Here is an 18673-nt window from a genome sequence, read left to right on the forward strand (position 1 = left end):
GGGGGGGGGAATGGTGACAATGGGGGGGGGGAATGGTGACAATGGGGGGGGGGAATGGTGACAATGGGGGGAGGGGGAATGGTGACTGGGGGGAGGGGGAATGGTGACTGGGGGGAGGGGGAATGGTGACTGGGGGGAGGGGGAATGGTGACTGGGGGGAGGGGGAATGGTGACTGGGGGGAGGGGGAATGGTGACTGGGGGGGGGGGGGAATGGTGACAATGGGGGGGGGAATGGTGACGGTGGGGGGGGGAGATGGTGACTGGGTGGGGGGGGAGAGATGGGGACTGGGTGGGGGGGGGAGATGGGGACTGGGTGGGGGGAATGGGGACTGGGTGGGGGGAGGGGGAATGGTGACTGGGGGGAGGGGGAATGGTGACTGGGGGGAGGGGGAATGGTGACGGGGGGGGGGGGGGGAATGGTGACGGGGGGGGGGGAATGGTGACAATGGGGGGGGGAATGGTGACTGACTGGGTGGGGGGGGGAATGGTGACTGGGTGGGGGGGGGAGATGGTGACTGGGTGGGGGGAATGGGGACTGGGTGGGGGGGGGAATGGTGACAATGGGGGGGGGAATGGTGACAATGGGGGGGGGAATGGTGACAATGCGGGGGGGAATGGTGACTGGGGGGAGGGGGAATGGTGACTGGGGGGAGGGGGAATGGTGACTGGGGGGAGGGGGAATGGTGACTGGGGGGGGGGGGGGAATGGTGACTGACTGGGTGGGGGGAATGGGGACTGGGTGGGGGGAGGGGGAATGGTGACTGGGGGGAGGGGGAATGGTGACTGGGTGGGGGGGGAATGGTGACTGACTGGGTGGGGGGGGAATGGTGACTGACTGGGTGGGGGGGGAGATGGTGACTGGGTGGGGGGAGGGGGAATGGTGACTGGGGGGAGGGGGAATGGTGACTGGGGGGAGGGGGAATGGTGACGGGGTGGGGGGGGGGGAATGGTGACAATGGGGGGGGGAATGGTGACTGACTGGGTGGGGGGGGGAATGGTGACTGGGTGGGGGGGGGAATGGTGACTGGGTGGGGGGGGGGAGATGGTGACTGGGTGGGGGGAATGGGGACTGGGTGGGGGGAGGGGGAATGGTGACTGGGGGGAGGGGGAATGGTGACTGGGGGGAGGGGGAATGGTGACTGGGGGGGGGGGGGAATGGTGACTGGTGACTGACTGGGTGGGGGGGGGAGATGGTGACTGGGTGGGGGGAATGGGGACTGGGTGGGGGGAGGGGGAATGGTGACTGGGGGGAGGGGGAATGGTGACGGGGTGGGGGGGGGGAATGGTGACAATGGGGGGGGGAATGGTGACTGACTGGGTGGGGGGGGGAATGGTGACTGGGTGGGGGGGGGAGATGGTGACTGGGTGGGGGGAATGGTGACTGGGTGGGGGGAATGGTGACTGGGTGGGGGGAGGGGGAATGGTGACTGGGGGGAGGGGGAATGGTGACTGACTGGGTGGGGGGGGGAGATGGTGACTGGGTGGGGGGAATGGGGACTGGGTGGGGGGAGGGGGAATGGTGACTGGGGGGAGGGGGAATGGTGACTGGGGGGAGGGGGAATGGTGACTGGGGGGAGGGGGAATGGTGACGGGGGGGGGGGGGAATGGTGACGGGGGGGGGGGGGAATGGTGACGGGGGGGGGGAATGGTGACGGGGGGGGGGGGGGAATGGTGACGGGGGGGGGGGGGGGGAATGGTGACGGGGGGGGGGGGGGGAATGGTGACAAGGGGGGGGGAATGGTGACAATGGGGGGGGGAATGGTGACTGACTGGGTGGGGGGGGGAATGGTGACTGGGTGGGGGGGGGAGATGGTGACTGGGTGGGTGGGGGGAGATGGTGACTGGGTGGGGGGAGATGGTGACTGGGTGGGGGGAGATGGTGACAATGGGGGGGGGAAATGGTGACAATGGGGGGGGGAAATGGTGACAATGGGGGGGGGAATGGTGACAATGGGGGGGGAATGGTGACTGGGGGGAGGGGGAATGGTGACTGGGGGGGGGGGGGAATGGTGACTGGGGGGGGGGAATGGTGACTGGGGGGAGGGGGAATGGTGACTGGGGGGAGGGGGAATGGTGACGGGGGGGGGGGGGGGAATGGTGACAGGGGGGGGGGAATGGTGACAGGGGGGGGGGGAATGGTGACTGACTGGGTGGGGGGGGGAATGGTGACTGGGTGGGGGGGGGAGATGGTGACTGGGTGGGGGGGGGGAGATGGTGACTGGGTGGGGGGAATGGGGACTGGGTGGGGGGGGGAATGGTGACAATGGGGGGGGGAAATGGTGACAATGGGGGGGGGAAATGGTGACAATGGGGGGGGGAATGGTGACAATGGGGGGGGAATGGTGACTGGGGGGAGGGGGAATGGTGACTGGGGGGAGGGGGAATGGTGACTGGGGGGAGGGGGAATGGTGACTGGGGGGAGGGGGAATGGTGACGGGGGGGGGGGGGGGAATGGTGACGGGGGGGGGGGGAATGGTGACAGGGGGTGGGGAATGGTGACAGGGGGGGGGAATGGTGACAAGGGGGGGGGGAATGGTGACAATGGGGGGGGGAATGGTGACTGACTGGGTGGGGGGGGGAATGGTGACTGGGTGGGGGGGGGAGATGGTGACTGGGTGGGGGGGGGAGATGGTGACTGGGTGGGGGGAATGGGGACTGGGTGGGGGGGGGGAATGGTGACAATGGGGGGGGGAAATGGTGACAATGGGGGGGGGAAATGGTGACAATGGGGGGGGGAAATGGTGACAATGGGGGGGGGAATGGTGACAATGGGGGGGGAATGGTGACTGGGGGGAGGGGGAATGGTGACTGGGGGGAGGGGGAATGGTGACTGGGGGGGGGGGGGAATGGTGACTGGGGGGGGGGGAATGGTGACTGGGGGGGGGGGGGAATGGTGACAATGGGGGGAGGGGGGAATGGTGACAATGGGGGGAGGGAATGGTGACTGACTGGGTGGGGGAGGGAATGGTGACTGACTGGGTGGGGGAGGGAATGGTGACTGACTGGGTGGGGGGGGGAATGGTGACTGGGTGGGGGGGGGAGATGGTGACTGGGTGGGGGGGGGGAGATGGTGACTGGGTGGGGGGAAGAATGGTGACAATGGGGGGGGGAAATGGTGACAATGGGGGGGGGAAATGGTGACAATGGGGGGGGGAATGGTGACAATGGGGGGGGAATGGTGACTGGGGGGGGGGGAATGGTGACAATGGGGGGGGAATGGTGACTGGGGGGAGGGGGAATGGTGACTGGGGGGAGGGGGAATGGTGACTGGGGGGGGGGGAATGGTGACTGGGGGGGGGGGGAATGGTGACTGGGGGGGGGGGGGGGAATGGTGACTGGGGGGGGGGGAGGGGAATGGTGACTGGGGGGGGGGAGGGGAATGGTGACTGGGGGGGGGGGGGAATGGTGACTGGGGGGGGGGGGGAATGGTGACTGGGGGGGGGGGGGAATGGTGACTGGGGGGGGGGGGAATGGTGACTGGGGGGGGGGGGGAATGGTGACTGGGGGGGGGGGGGGAATGGTGACTGGGGGGGGGGGGGGAATGGTGACTGAGGGGGGGGGGAATGGTGACTGGGGGGGGGGAATGGTGACTGGGGGGAGGGGGGGGAATGGTGACTGGGGGGAGGGAAATGGTGACAATGGGGGGGAATGGTGACTGACTGGGGTGGGGGGGGGGGGAATGGTGACTGACTGGGGTGGGGGGGGGGGAATGGTGACTGACTGGGGTGGGGGGGGGGAAAATGGTGACTGACTGGGGTGGGGGGGGGAAATGGTGACTGACTGGGGTGGGGGGGGGGAATGGTGACTGACTGGGTGGGGGGGGGAATGGTGACTGGGTGGGGGAAGGGAATGGTGACGGGGGGGGGGGGGGGGGGGAGAGAGAATGGTGACTGGGGGGGGGGGGGAGGGAATGGTGACGGAGAGGGGGGGGGGGAGAGAATGGTGACTGGGGGGGGGGGGGGGAGGGAATGGTGACTGGGGGGGGGGAGGGAATGGTGACTGGGGGGGGGAGGGAATGGTGACGGAGAGGGGGGGGGAGAGAATGGTGACGGAGAGGGGGGGGGAGAGAATGGTGACGGAGGGGGGGGGAGGGGAGAATGGTGACGGAGAGGGGGGGGGGGGAGAGAATGGTGACGGAGAGGGGGGGGGGGGGGAGAGAATGGTGACGGAGAGGGGGGGGGGGAGAGAATGGTGACAATGGGGGGGGAATAGTGATGGCAGGGGAATAGTGACGGGTGGGGAAATAGTGACTGAGGGGGGGGGGGGAAATAGTGCCGGGGGGGTGGGATGGTGACTGAGGGGGGGGAATGGGATGGTGACTGAGGGGGGGGAATGGTGACTGAGGGGAATAATGACAATGCGGGGGGAATGGTGACGGAGGGGGGGGGAGAATGGTGACGGAGAGGGGGGGGAGAATGGTGACGGAGAGGGGGGGGGAGAGAATGGTGACGGAGAGGGGGGGGGAGAGAATGGTGACGGTGAGGGGGGGGAGAGAATGGTGAAGGTGAGGGGGGGGGAGAGAATGGTGACGGTGAGGGGGGGGGAGAGAATGGTGACGGTGAGGGGGGGGGGAGAGAATGGTGACAGTGGGGGGGGGGTGAGAGAATGGTGACGGTGAGCGGGGGGGAGAATGGTGACGGTGAGCGGGGGGGAGAATGGTGACGGTGAGGGGGGGAGAATGGTGACGGTGAGGGGGGGAGAATGGTGACGGTGAGGGGGGGAGAATGGTGACGGTGAGGGGGGGAGAATGGTGACGGTGAGGGGGGGAGAATGGTGACGGTGAGGGGGGGAGAATGGTGACGGTGAGGGGGGGGAATGGTGACGGTGAGGGGGAGGGGGAGAATGGTGACGGAGAGGGGGGGGAGAATGGTGACGGGGGGGGGAATGGTGACGGGGGGGGGGGTGGAAATGGTGACAATGGGGGGGAATAGTGATGGCGGGGGAATAGTGACGGCGGGGGGGAATAGTGACGGGTGGGGAAATAGTGACTGGGGGGGGGGAAATAGTGCCGGGGTGGGGGGGGTGGGATGGTGACTGAGGGGGGGGGAATGGTGACTGAGGGGAATAGTGACAATGGGGGGGGAATGGTGACGGAGGGGGGGGGGAGAGAATGGTGACGGAGAGGGGGGGGGAGAGGAATGGTGACGGTGAGGGGGGGAGGAATGGTGAGGGGGGGGTGGAATGGTGACGGTGAGGAGGGGGTGGAATGGTGACGGTGAGGGGGGGTGGAATGGTGACGGTGAGGGGGGGGGTGGAATGGTGACGGTGAGGGGGGGGGTGGAATGGTGACGGTGAGGGGGGGGTGGAATGGTGACGGTGAGGGGGGGGTGGAATGGTGACGGTGAGGGGCGGGGGAGAATGGTGACGGTGAGGGGCGGGGGGGAATGGTGACGGAGAGGGGCGGGGGGGAATGGTGACGGTGAGGGGCGGGGTGGAATGGTGACGGTGAGGGGCGGGGTGGAATGGTGACGGTGAGGGACGGGGTGGAATGGTGACGGTGAGGGGCGGGGTGGAATGGTGACGGTGAGGGGCGGGGTGGAATGGTGACGGTGAGGGGGGGGGTGGAATGGTGACGGTGAGGGGGGGGGGTGGAATGGTGACGGTGAGGGGGGGGGGTGGAATGGTGACGGTGAGGGGGGGGTGGAATGGTGACGGGGGGAGAATGGTGACGGTGAGGGGGGGGTGGAATGGTGACGGGGGGAGAATGGTGACGGGGGGAGAATGGTGACGGAGGGTGGGGGATGGAATAGTGACGGTGACGGTGGGGGGGTGGAATGGTGATGGTGGGGGGGGGGTGGAATGGTGACGGTGGGGGGGGGGTGGAATGGTGACGGTGGGGGGGGGGGTGGAATGGTGACGGTGGGGGGGGGGGGTGGAATGGTGACGGTGGGGGGGGGTGGAATGGTGACGGTGGGGGGGGGTGGAATAGTGACGGTGAGGGGGGGGGTGGAATGGTGACGGTGGGGGGGGGGTGGAATGGTGACGGGGGGAGAATGGTGACGGAGGGAGAATGGTGACGGAGGGTGGGGGAGAATGGTGATGGAGGGTGGGGATGGAATAGTGACGGTGACGGTGAGGGGGGGGGTGGAATGGTGACGGTGGGGGGGGGGGGTGGAATGGTGACGGTGGGGGTGGAATAGTGACGGGGGGAGAATGGTGATGGAGGGTGGGGATGGAATAGTGACGGTGACGGTGGGGGGGCGGAATGGCGACGGAGGGGGTGCGGAATGGTGACGGAAGGGGGGCGGGGAATGGTGACGGGGTAATAGTGAGGGGGTGGTAATAGTGAGGGGGGGAATATGGTGACTGGGGTGGAATGGTGACTGGGGGGGGGGGAATAGTGACTTGGGGGAGGGAGGGGGGATGGTGACGGTGACTGAGGGGTAGGGGAGGGTGACTGAGGGGGGAGGGAGGGGGTGGAATGGTGACGGGGAGGGGGGGAATGGTGACGGGGGGAATGGTGACGGGGAGGGGGGGGAATAGTGACTTGGGGGAGGGAGGGGGGATGGTGACGGTGACTGAGGGGTAGGGGAGGGTGACTGAGGAGGGAGGGAAGGGGTGGAATGGTGACGGGGGGGGGGGGAATGGTGACGCGGGGGAATGGTGACGGGGAGGGGGGGAATGGTGACGCGGGGGAATGGCGACGGAGGGTGGGGGGATGGTGACGGGGGGAATGGCGACGGGCGGGCGGAGGGAGGGGGGCGGCGGGCGGAGGGAGGGGGGCGGAGGGAGGGGGGAGGGTGACGGGGGGGTGGAGGGGGTAGGGGGGGTGGACGGGGGGAGGGAGGGGGGAGGAGGGAGGGGGAGGTGGGTGGGTGACGGGGGAGGGAGGGGGAGGTGGGAGGGTCACGAAGGGGGAGGGAGGGTGACGGAGAGGGAGGAGGGAGGGTGACGGAGGAGGGAGGGTGAGGGAGGAGGGAGGGGAGGAGGGAGGGTGACGGAGAGGGAGGAGGGAGGGTGAGGGAGGACGGAGGGGGAGGGTAGGGGGATGGCGACGGGGGGGGGGGAGGGTGGGACGGCGACGGGGGGGGAGGGAAGGGGAGGGGAGGGGCGGGGGGACGGCGACGGGGGGGGCGGGGGGACACGGCGAATGGGGGGAAGGGGAGGGGGGACACGGCGACTGAGGGGGAGGGGAGGGTGGGGGGACGGTGGGGGTGGGGAGGGAGGGGGGACGGTGGGGGTGGGGAGGGAGGGGGGACGGTGGGGGTGGGGGAGGGAGGGGGGAGGGGGGCCGGTGGGGTGGGGGAGGGAGAGGGGACGGTGGCGGTGGGGTGGGGAGGGGGAGGGAGAGGGGACGGTGGCGGAGAGGATGGGGATGGTGACTCCTTGACCCTAGGGAAAAGACTTTGCCTATTTATCCTATCCATACCCCTCATAATTTTGTAAACCTCTATAAGGTCTCCCCTCGGCCTCTGACTCTCCAGGGAAAACAGTCCCAGCCTGTTCAGCCTCTCCCTATAGCTCAAATCCTCCAACCCTGGCAACATCCTCGTACTTCTTTTCTGAACCCTTTCAAGTTTCGCAACATCTTTCCGATAGGAAGGACACCAGAATTGCATGCAATATTCCAACAGTGGCCTAACTATGTCCTGTATGGCCGCAACATGACCTCCCAAATCCTGTACTCAATATTGTGACCAATAAAGGAAAGCATACCAAATGCTGCCTTCACTATCCTATCTACCTGCGACTCCACTTTCAAGGAGCTATGAACCTGCACTCCAAGGTCTCTTTGTTCAGCAACACTCTCTAGGACCTTACTATTAAGTGTATACGTCCTGCTAAGGTTCGCTTTCCCAAAATGCAGTACCTCTCATTTATCTGAATTAAACTCCATCTGCCACTTCTCAGCCCATTGGCCCATCTGGTCCAGATCCTGTTGTAATCTGAGGTAACCCTCTTCGCTGTCCACTACACCTCCAATTTTGGTGTCATCTGCAAACTTACTAACTGTACCTCTTATGCTCGCATCCAAATCATTTATGTAAATGACAAAAAGTAGTGGACCCAGCACCGATCCTTGTGGCACTCCACTGGTCACAGGCCTCCAGTATGCAAAACAACGCTCTACCACCACCCTCTGTCTTCTACCTTTGAGCCAGTTCTGTATCCAAATGTCGAGTTCTCCCTGTATTCCGTGAGATCTAACCTTGCTAATCAGTCTCCCATGGGGACCCTTGTTGAACGCCTTAATGAAGTCTGTATAGATCACATCTACTGCTCTGCCCTCATCAATCCTCTTTGTTACTGCTTCAAAGAACTCAAGTTTGTGAGACATGATTTCCCACGCACAAAGCATGTTGACTATCCCTAATCATTCCTTGCCTTTCCAAACACATGTACATCTTGTCCCTTAGGATTCCCTCCAACAACTTGCCCACCACCGAGGTCAGGCTCACAGGTATATCGTTCCCTGGCTGTAGGAGGAAGGTTGGTGGGGGGGGGGGGGGTTTGGTAATAGGAGCTGAGGGGGGAGTGCTGTATGAGGAAGGTGGAGGGGGAAAATATGGTTTGTGGGAAGCTGAGGAGGGGGGGGAAGGGGAGTGCTGTATGAGGAAGGTTGGGTGGGAAAAATAGGGTTTGGGGGGAAGGGGAGTGGTGTATGAGGAAGGTTGGGGGGGGGAAAATAGGGTTTGGGGGAAGGGGACTGGTGTATGAGGAAGGTTGGGGGGGCAATAGGGTTTGGGGGAAGCTGAGGTGGGAAGGGGAGTGCTGTATGAGGAAGGTTGGGGGTGTTCGAATACTGGGGGAAGGGGGAGGGTGGGCTATGAGAAGAATAAATATTTTCCAGAAGTGTGGCTATTTGTTTTTTGTAGGTATAGAATGGGGTTGCTGAGGATGAGTGCGGGGGAAGCTTTTGGATGGTAAAAGTTTTTTGGAGTAAGTATGTTAAGGAGCTGGTGGATATTTTTGGTATGGTGTTTGGTGTGAGAGTTTGGAGCATGTTGTGAAATTAGAGTTGTGGTTGTGTTGGCCATTGTGTGATGGTGTGAGATATACATGTTTTGGAAGCGGGCACTGTTAGTATGATCAGGAGGTTTGCAGATGACACGAAGATTTGTGGAGTAGCAGAAAGCATAAGGGACTGTCAAAGAATACAGGAGGATATAGATAGACTGGAGAGTTGGGTGGGAAAGTGGCAGATGGATTTTAATCCAGACAAATGTGAGGTGATGCATTGAGGTGAGACTAATTCTAGAGCAAATTATGTAATGAACAGAAGAGCCTTGGGAAAAGTTGATGAGCAGAGAGATCTGGGAGCGCAGGTCCATTGTACCCTGAAGGTTACTGCACATGGATAGAGTGGTCAAGAAGGCATATTGTATGCTTGCCTACATTGGATGGGGTATTGAGTATAAGAGCTGGCAAGTCATGTTACAATTCTGCTGCATTTAGAATACTGTGTTCAGTTCTGGTCACCACATTACCCAAAGAATGTGGATGCTTTGGAGAGGGTGCAGAGAAGGTTTACAAGGATGTTATCTGGTATGGAAGGTGCTAGCTATGAAGAGAGGTTGAGTAGGTTAAGTTTGTTTTCATGAGGAAAAAGGAGATTGAGGGGGGACATGATTGAGGTTTACAAAATCATGAAGGGTATGGACAGGCTGGATAGAGACGAGCTTTTTCCCAGGGTGAAGGATTCAATAACGAGAAGTCAGGCTCTGCAGGAGGGAGGTGGAAAGTTTAAGGACACACGCGGCAAGTATTTCACGGAGGGTGGTGGGCGTCTGGAAAGTGGTAGAGGCAGGCACAGTAGATTCATTTAAGATGCGTCTGGACAGATGCATGAGTAGGTGGGGAGCAGAGGGATATAGGTGCTTAGAAATTGGGCAATGGGTTTCGACAGTAGATTTGGATCTGCTCAGGCTTGGAGGGCTGAAGGGCCTGTTCCTTGGCTGCAAATTTTCTTTGTTCTTTGAGATGGTGATTGTGTGGCTTGGCTGTAGAAGGGGCTTTGGGTGAGGTAGTATTAGTTTTATAGCTAAGTGAGGATAAAGGAGTGGGGGTGTATGAATTGGGACAAGGAGGGGTATTGTTTAGGTGAGAATGGGATTTTGCAGGGGGTGGTGTGGTAGTTTCAGTTGGGATGTGGTTTCTAACCAAAGTTCCTGTGCACTGGTTGCCCCTTTAAGTTACTATGTGTGTGTGGCCATTTTAAAAAAAAAAACTGGAACAACTTGTAATGCATGCTGCTTGTTTGTTAAGGGTGGAGACATTGCTTATGGCAAATGTCCTTGGTTTTGCTATTAATGGAAAGTTGCCAATTTTGCCAGGTATACAAGTCATAGGACAGGGTGTTCACAGTTTTACATTTGACACCTGTTCAGTTGCTCATAAGTTTATTGAGAAGTTTAGTTGACTAGGCTTAAATGCATCATATGGAGGCCAGAAGGTATTGGTGACTGGATTAATTAACTATTAGACATTCTTGTCATAGATGCTACCTGTGCTGAGGGAGACCAAATTTGGTTTTAGTCATTGTGCAGTTTAAAGTTGAAGGAGCTCAAATTTTAATTCATTTTTCTTTTTGAAATTTGTTACCTGATATGCTGTGAATTTTGAACATTTAATGTTTTGCTTTGGTTCCGAGCATATGAACGTGAGGTCATTCAGTCTCTTGGGCCTGCTCTACCATCCAAAAGATCGCGGCTGATCTGGTCATAACCTCAAATTGTCATTCCTGCCTACCCTTATAACCTTGTTTGACAAGAGTTTGCCTTTAAAATGTTCAAGGACTTTGCTACCTCCACCCTTTCTGGAAGTGATCTAAAGACACTTTGCTTTCCTGCCTTTTTTTTTCCTATTGTCCTTGATTCCCTTACTGATTAAAAATCTATTTTAGCTTTGAATGTAGTTAATGATCCAGCCTTAACAGCCCTGTGCGATTAAAAGTTCCACAGATTTGCTACCCTCTGAAAAGAAATTCCTCCTTATCTGTCTTAAATGTGCGATCCCTGAGTTTATGACCTCTGGACCTAGACGGTCCCGGGTGGTGAAACAACCTTTCCACGTCTACCATGTCAAATCACCTAGGAATGTTCTATGTTTCAATAAAATCACCTCTATTCTTCTGATTTTCAATGAATACAGATCCACACTACCAGGAATGGAGGGAATTTCTTAATAAAATTGAATAAAGTGGTCATAGTTGTATCAGGCTATAGGGCTGCTCTCTGATTAGAGAAAGATGACAGGTAAGAAAAAGTGAGGACTGCAGATGGTGGAAACCAGAGTCTAGATTAGAGTGGTGCTGGAAAGGCACAGCAGGTCAGGCAGCATCTGAGGAGCAGGAAAATCTTCGTTTCAGGCAAAAGCCCTTCAAGAATGGAAAGATGACAGGTGGTGATTTAAGCTGAAGGTTACCATTCTTCTGGTGAAGAGAGTGGTTGAGAAGCCGAATCTGTCATGGTAACCTTAGGCAATGTGGGTGTTGAATCCGTGCTGTTGGTGTTACAGTACGTATTCGAGACGGCTCGGAATCCCTAATGGACTCTACCTCTAAGCCTCTCTTCAGCAGTCTAGAATATAGAACTCTTTACAGACAGTTTAATTTAAATTATTACTTTTACTTACTGATGGAACCAATGTTATGCTGTAACATAAATTCCTACAAGCCAGGCTTGAGCTAAGGTTCCGAAATCATTAGCAGAGTAGTGGCGCCAGCTCTTACCCCTAATAGTTCTGTTAGGCTACTCCCCTTATTGCTGCAAATAAGCTGTCTTTATACAGAAATTGGTATTAAAAATTACAAAATCACCACATGTACTTAATCAGATAAGCAATAAAAAAGCAAAAGTATGCAGAGGAAGAGAAACTCATTCACATGTCTTGAGTACGCTTGACTGATTAAACTACATGCACATCAAAGTGGGAGATTTTGATCAAGTCAGGCCAACTGGTCAGTTGCTTTTACTAGTACATCATAACAAGAGACTAGTCTGAACTATGTGGGAGAGGTCATGAGGTAACCTCACTCAGCTAACATGCCCAGTATCGTTGTCCTACAAAATGGCTTTTTTTTCTAAAATCAGCTTAAGATTCCCAGAATACAAATTAAATTCATAACATTCCTGGATCTCAAGCTCCAAGAACAACATACAAGCATTCAATCCATGATCAGCTAGTGTTCACTCAGATCAGACCACAGAGTTAATCTTTCCACCAGCTTCTGCCCTCGCCCTTCTCTCACTCACACATGAATGTCTTCCAACTTTATTACTATATCAGCTTCAGCCTTCATGTTTTCTTAGCTTGTACAGGTAATGAGACATTCACCTTGCAGAACAGTTCAAGATGAGGGAGCTGAGGCCCCCAAGGTCAGAAGGAAGTACTGCCACTTAGTTCACAAGTGAACACATTTTATCACCTTATTTACACCGATCCATTGATAATAAGAACAGATGTCCTTAATTCTTCTGAACAAGTGGCCCCCGCCATGGTCAACCGCTTTCCTGCATCTCCTTAGATGTGTAAGGCTACCAACTTTCTCATTGACATCACTCTAGTTGGACAGCTGGTTTGTAATGCAATGAGCTAACCCTGGACTTGGATGGGGAGGAATTTAAGTGTGTTCAGGAAAAATTTCTCAATCAATGAGACAAAACTTGACCTCCTCTTGAGAAAATAAAGCAGGGTAAGTGATTGAGGTCCTTATAGGGGAACAATTTGGGACCTTAACTATTTACAAAATAATGGAATTATGAAAAAGGATAGATCTGGTTCACAAGTTAGTTATAAATTGAAGTAAGGCCTGTTTTGATGGTATTTTCAGGAACCTTCCAAAGTTGATTGAGGGTGACTGTTTGCAGGTAAAGGGATGTCTGGCAAGTGGAAAGTTTTCAAAAGATGTCCTGTTTTCCACCCCTCAGTCAAAGCAAAACGTTTTATCTCCATCTTTATTCCGGGTCCTGGAGGAGGAGAGAATGATCACCCATGTACACAGGGAAATTAATTCACGTCTTCTCTGGAACAGCAGTTTCTCAATGACTTATACAGTCATTTTACAGGGAAGAGCATCCAGATAAGACAACATACATATTGATTTGGGTGACGTTTTACAATCAGTGAGCATCAATAGTAAAGATTAAGCCATCTGTGTTACGCAATGAATAACTGGCTTCACATAATGAATACTTTTCACCTTGTTAAACTGACCTCACATACCGAATGCTACCTCATCTTGTTAAATGGCTGTAAGTAATGAGTGCTTTTCCACATTGTTAACCCATTACCCTTGCCTCCAGCACCCCATTGTTAATTGTTAGTTTATATCTGATCGGAGTCATGCTCAGCTGAATCTCTTGTTTCACAAAACTCCAGAACTTAACTCTTTCCCTGCCTGCTTATACTCATACATATTCTCAGAGAGGTAATTACAGAGGAACCTTGATTATCCGAATGAGATGGGAGGGTGATAATTGATTATTCGGTTAATCGATTAAATGCCTTTCCTGTGGGGCTTTGGAGTTTTTTTAAGTTTGCTCCCCGTTCAGGAGATGAGGCAGCAACACACCGCACGCCAGCCCCCATCCAACATCGCCCCCCCCCCCCCATCCGATACTGACCCCCAACCCTGTCCAACAGTGCCCCCGCCTGCCCCAAACCTCATCGAAAACCACACTCCGCCCGACCCCCAAAACCACCCCCGCCTGCTCCCCAACCCTGTCCAATGCTGCCCCCTGCCTGCACCCCAGCCCTGTCCAACACTGCACCCTGCTGCCCTCCAACCCCATCTCTACCCCCCAACACTGTCCCCCACCCCCAGTCCACACCCGCTCCCACTTCAGGGCAGCGGCTGCTGCTGCTGCCTTTGTGGAGTAAGTTTCCAAATAGGCGTGCATGCGTGCACAGCCACACACTCGACCTTTTACTGCAATGTTTTGGCGGGTTCCATCTTTACCCTGTACAGGACAATGTTGGAGAGATTATCTGGGGAAGGGGGTTTAAGGGACACCCCTCTGTAGATCTCCAGGGAAAGTTTGGGGAGAGAGGGCAGGTCAGTCATTTGGAGACTGTGCCTATTTAATCACTGTAAACAAAAGACGTGATCAGTGTTGGCAACACGTCTATGGTGTAATGCTTCTATCGGGACCTCAAGATCTCCTTCGGATGCTCGGATAATCGAGGTTTGTCTGTAACGAGAGTTTAGGGCCAGCATGTTCCTATTCGTGTGAAGAGCAAGGTTGATAGGGGTGGGGAAACACTGGGTAACTGGAGATATTGAGGCTGTGGACAAGTAAAAAGAGGAGGCATGTCTGGTATAGTCAGCTGGGATCAAGTGACTCCCTTGAGTATAGGGAGCATAGGAGTACCTTTAAGAGGGAGATCAGGAGGGCAAAAAGAGGATATGCGAGCACTTTGGCAGATAAGGTAAAGGAGAATCTAAAAAGATTGTACATGTATATGAAGAGCAAAAGAGTAACCAGGGAGAGAATAGGGCACTTTAAAGATCAATAAGGTTGTCTATGAGTGAGATCCTAAACAAATGTTTCTTGTTAGCATTTCCTGTGGAGAAAGTTATAGAACTGAGGGAACTCTGGGAAGTAAATAGTGAAGTCTTGAATAGCGTTCACATTACCGAAGAGGAGGTGCTGGAAGTCTTCAAACCTATAAAGGTAGATATATCCCTGGAACCTGAACAAGTGTATAGCAGTGCATTGTCAGAAGACAGCAAAGAAATTGCAGGGACCTGAGCAGTGATATTTGTACCATCAATGGGTGAGATGTCAGAAGACTGGAGGGTGGCTAATGTTGTGCTGTTATTTGAGAGGCTGTGAGGAAATGTGATGGAAACTATGGATTAGTGAGCTTAATGTCCATGTTGGGTAAGTTGTTGGAGTAGTTTGAGAGACAGGATCTACTTACATTTGGAAAAGCAAGAGCTGACGGGTTGGTCAGTGTGGCTTTCAGCATGAGAAATTGTGTCGCAAAGTTTTTGAACAGGTAACCAAGTAGATGATGGCAGAGTAGTAGATGTCCATGTGGACTTTAGCAAGGCCTTCAGTTTCACATGGTAGACTGGTTAGTAAGGTTAGATCAGATGGGATCCATGGAAGTCCAGCTGGTTGGATACAAAATTAGTTTGATGGTAGAAGACAGAGGGTGATGGAGGATTGTTGAACTGAATGCCTATGAATAATGGTGTGCTGCAAAGATTGGTGCTGGGTCCACTTGTTCATTTGTTCTCATCCAAATTGTTTATATAAATATAGGCCTGGTTAATAAGTTTGCAGATGACCCCAAAATTGGTGTAGTGGACGGTGAAAAGGTTGTCTTAGAGTACAGTGAAATCAGTTGGAGTACTGGGTATAATTCTGGTTGCTCTGCTACAGGAAGGATGTTATTAAACTGGAAAGAGTACAAAAGGATTTACAAGCAGGTTACTGAGACTGGAAGAAGGTTTGAGTTAAAAATTTAAGGAAGAACCTAAGGGACAACCTATTCACACAAGTTGGTGAGTATATGGAACAATATGCTAGAAGTAGTGGTAGAAATGGGTACAATTAACATTAAAAGAAATCATTTAGACACGCTCATGAATAGGAAAGGTTTAGAGGGATGTGGGCCAAATGCAGGCAATGGGACTAGTTCAGTTTAGGAAACCTGGTCAGCATTGACGTGTTGGGCCAAAGGGACTGTTTAGTGCTGCATGACTCTGACCTTGTAACCAAACCCCCAGTATCACTCATTGCAACACTGTCTTCTATTAGTAGCCATTCTTCTCTTTCCATTCTAATATTTTACCTCCCACATCATGGACTTGCATCTTTCAAGTCGCCAAATGTGTGATACCTTATCAAATACCTTCTGAAAATCCAAATAAATTGCGTCTATTGTTTCCCTTTTCTATCCTGTGTAAGACCACTCTAGAATATTCTGGTAAATTTGGGCATGATTTTTGCCTTTGTGAGGCCATGCTAATTCTGATCATATTATGCCTTTCTGAATGCTCTGCTGTTAGATTCTTTGGAATAGACTCTAACATGTTCTCAATAAAATTTTAATCTTTTTTGATTCCTTCCCTTTTTAAATCAGCATGTTACATTTGCCAGTTACCAATTAGCTGGTACTTCTTTTTACAGAATCTTAAGAATTCCTTGGAAATTATGACCAGTACATCCATGATTCTTGGAGGTACTTTCTTTTGAAATACTCAGATGCATCTCAGTAGGTCCAGGGGGTTTATCAGCCTTCAGTCCCATTATTTTTCTGAACACTTTTGCTTACTGATAGTTGTTGTATTTTTTTTTCTCCTCTTCCTCTTTCTCTCTTCCCCATTCCACCCAACCCATGAATAGTTAGACGTTTTGGAATGTCATTAATATATTCTACTGTGAAGGTGTCAAAGTATTTATTCAACTCCTGCCATTTCCTGGTTCTCCATTAGTTCCCAACCTTCTCGAAATGGCCTATGTTCACTTTGACTTCTTTGTTGCTTTTCATATACATAAAGGTGTTCTTACTGTCTGTCTTGATATTGCTTGCACAGCTTATTTCCTCCCTATTTCTGGTCATCTATCAGTTTTTTAAAACTTTCTGAATTCTCTGTTTTACCACAAATGTTTACTGCATTGTATTTTTTTCTTTCAGTTTGACCCACCCTTCCTTGGTTAACCATAGTTTGCTTATGACCTTGCTAAAATCCTTCACTGAACTATATCTTTGCTGTGAGCCATATAGTATTTTCTTAAATATATGCCATTGTGTTAGCAATTAGTTACTACAAAGTCTTCAGCATTTCTGATTGGCATCCAGTGGTGACCATCCCAACATGCCCCTCCTGAGTCTGTCTGACCTTAGCTTACATTTATTTGAACATTAGTTTTGATTCTATTTAGGTGAGGATAGAAAATGATAGTTTTACATTTGAATCATCTGAGACTGTGTTAATTGCAATGTAAAGCGCAAAACAAAATCTATTTGAGGTGGTGAAATCCACCATTGCTTGTGAAAGTGTAACCAAACGTATTCAGTGCCTTTGAATGATGGCAAATAACTAGGAAAAAAGTATTAAAACTGATCATTCCTGATCATTACATTTGCTAAGATTCTAGATCTTGTAAGACTAACTCGCAGATTAGACTAGGGATAGCAAACTGGTCAAAACTGTTATCAGTTAAAATTACAGAAATACAATGGAGAGTGCTGTTAAACTAATTCTGGCAGCATACAGGACAGGTAAATGCTCTTAAAGGGGCAAGGATTCTACCTGCCATGGGAGACAACCACTATTTTTGTGGTTGAGGTAGAATGTAAACCTAAAGGAAATAGCATACAAAAGGTTTAAAAAATAGCATAGCCCTCTAGCAATCCATTCATTTGACAGGTTCTGGTAACCCCATATAATATTGTCTTTATTTTGGTATACATTTCGGTCTGTTTGCACCTTTAGTGAGGTTATTTGGTAGGCAGAGATGTAGGGTGGCACAATACATCACAGTGCCAGGTAGACAGGAGGTGGAAAAGTTGACATTTTGGGTGTAACCCTTCAGTACTGAAGAAGGGTTACACCTGAAACATCGACTTCTCCACCTCATGCTACCTGGCTTGCTGTATTCTTCCAGCTTCCTGCCTGTCTACTTGGGATTCCAGCATCTGCAGTTTTTCTTTTGTCTCCCCCTCAATGCCAGGGACCAGTGTTCGATTCCTGGCCGGCTGTCTGTCTGTGTATGAAGTTTGCATGTTCTTCCTATGTCTGCGTGGGTTTCCTTCGTGTTCTGGTTTCCTCCCACAGTCCAAAGTTGTGCAGGTTAGGTGGATTGACAGTGCTAAGTTGCCCGCAGTGCTCAGGAATGGAGAGATTAAGTGGGTTCTGGATTAGTGGTGCTGGAAGAGCACAGCAGTTCAGGCAGCCCTTGGATGCTGCCTGAACTGCTGTGCTCTTCCTACACCACTAATCCAGAATCTGGTTTCCAGCATCTGCAGTCATTGTTTTTACCGAGATTAAGTGGGTTAGTCATTGGAAATGTTACAGGGAAGAAGGATTTTGGGGGTGGGATGGATCTGTTTGGGATGCTGTTCGGAGGGTTGAATGGGTTACTTCTGCACCATAGAGATTCTATGTATGATGTAATTGTAAGTTGTTTATAAATGCAAAATTGAGATTTGGTGGACTTAAAGTCTGATATGATTTTGATTTTTGAGTTTAAAATGGCTTAACATTTATTAGCAAAATGCTCTCTGTAAAATATTTTAGAAACATAATGTAAAATGTAGAGGTAAAAGTAAAGAATCTGCAGAAGTGTTTTTACTTGACATTTGAGTTAATGTGGTATTTTGACAGGACCTGATCATTTTTCCTGATGACTGTGAATTTAAGCGAGTTACCCAGTGTACTACTGGACGTGTGTTTGTGCTGAAGTTTAAGTCAGGATCCAAACGTCTTTTCTTTTGGATGCAGGTAAGAATTAAAAGCTGCAGCTTTTTCAAAAAAAAGTTTTACTGTGCTCATTTTTTTATAATTAAGGTATTTATGCAACTGCAAGTGAAGAAAGCTAGTTGTTCCCTATTGACTTTTTTTTCTCATTTCAGTCATTTGACTTTCTCCAAATACTTTCGGATTTTTAAACCAATGTATGGATACTTCCTGAAGTGATCATGTAACTGAGAACATAGTTTGGTTGTTTACTGTTGGATTATTTGTATCAGTTCACTGACCCTAAATTTCTGATC

At 52.7% G+C, this 18673-nt stretch overlaps 1 protein-coding gene across 1 annotated transcript in view; it reads left to right on the plus strand.

The window, feature by feature from the left end:
* adrm1 (ADRM1 26S proteasome ubiquitin receptor) overlaps positions 1 to 18673 on the plus strand; it is a 35988-nt gene that overhangs the window by 6761 nt on the left and 10554 nt on the right. Inside the window, exon 2 of the mRNA XM_043710637.2 lies at positions 18285 to 18401. Within this exon, the coding sequence (XP_043566572.1) occupies positions 18285 to 18401 (117 nt within the window). The remainder of the gene's footprint in view (positions 1 to 18284; positions 18402 to 18673) is intronic.

This window comes from Chiloscyllium plagiosum, unplaced genomic scaffold, assembly GCF_037043375.1.
Source record: "Chiloscyllium plagiosum isolate Xiang-an unplaced genomic scaffold, Cpla_swu_hap1 HiC_scaffold_15, whole genome shotgun sequence".
NCBI lineage: Eukaryota > Metazoa > Chordata > Chondrichthyes > Orectolobiformes > Hemiscylliidae > Chiloscyllium > Chiloscyllium plagiosum.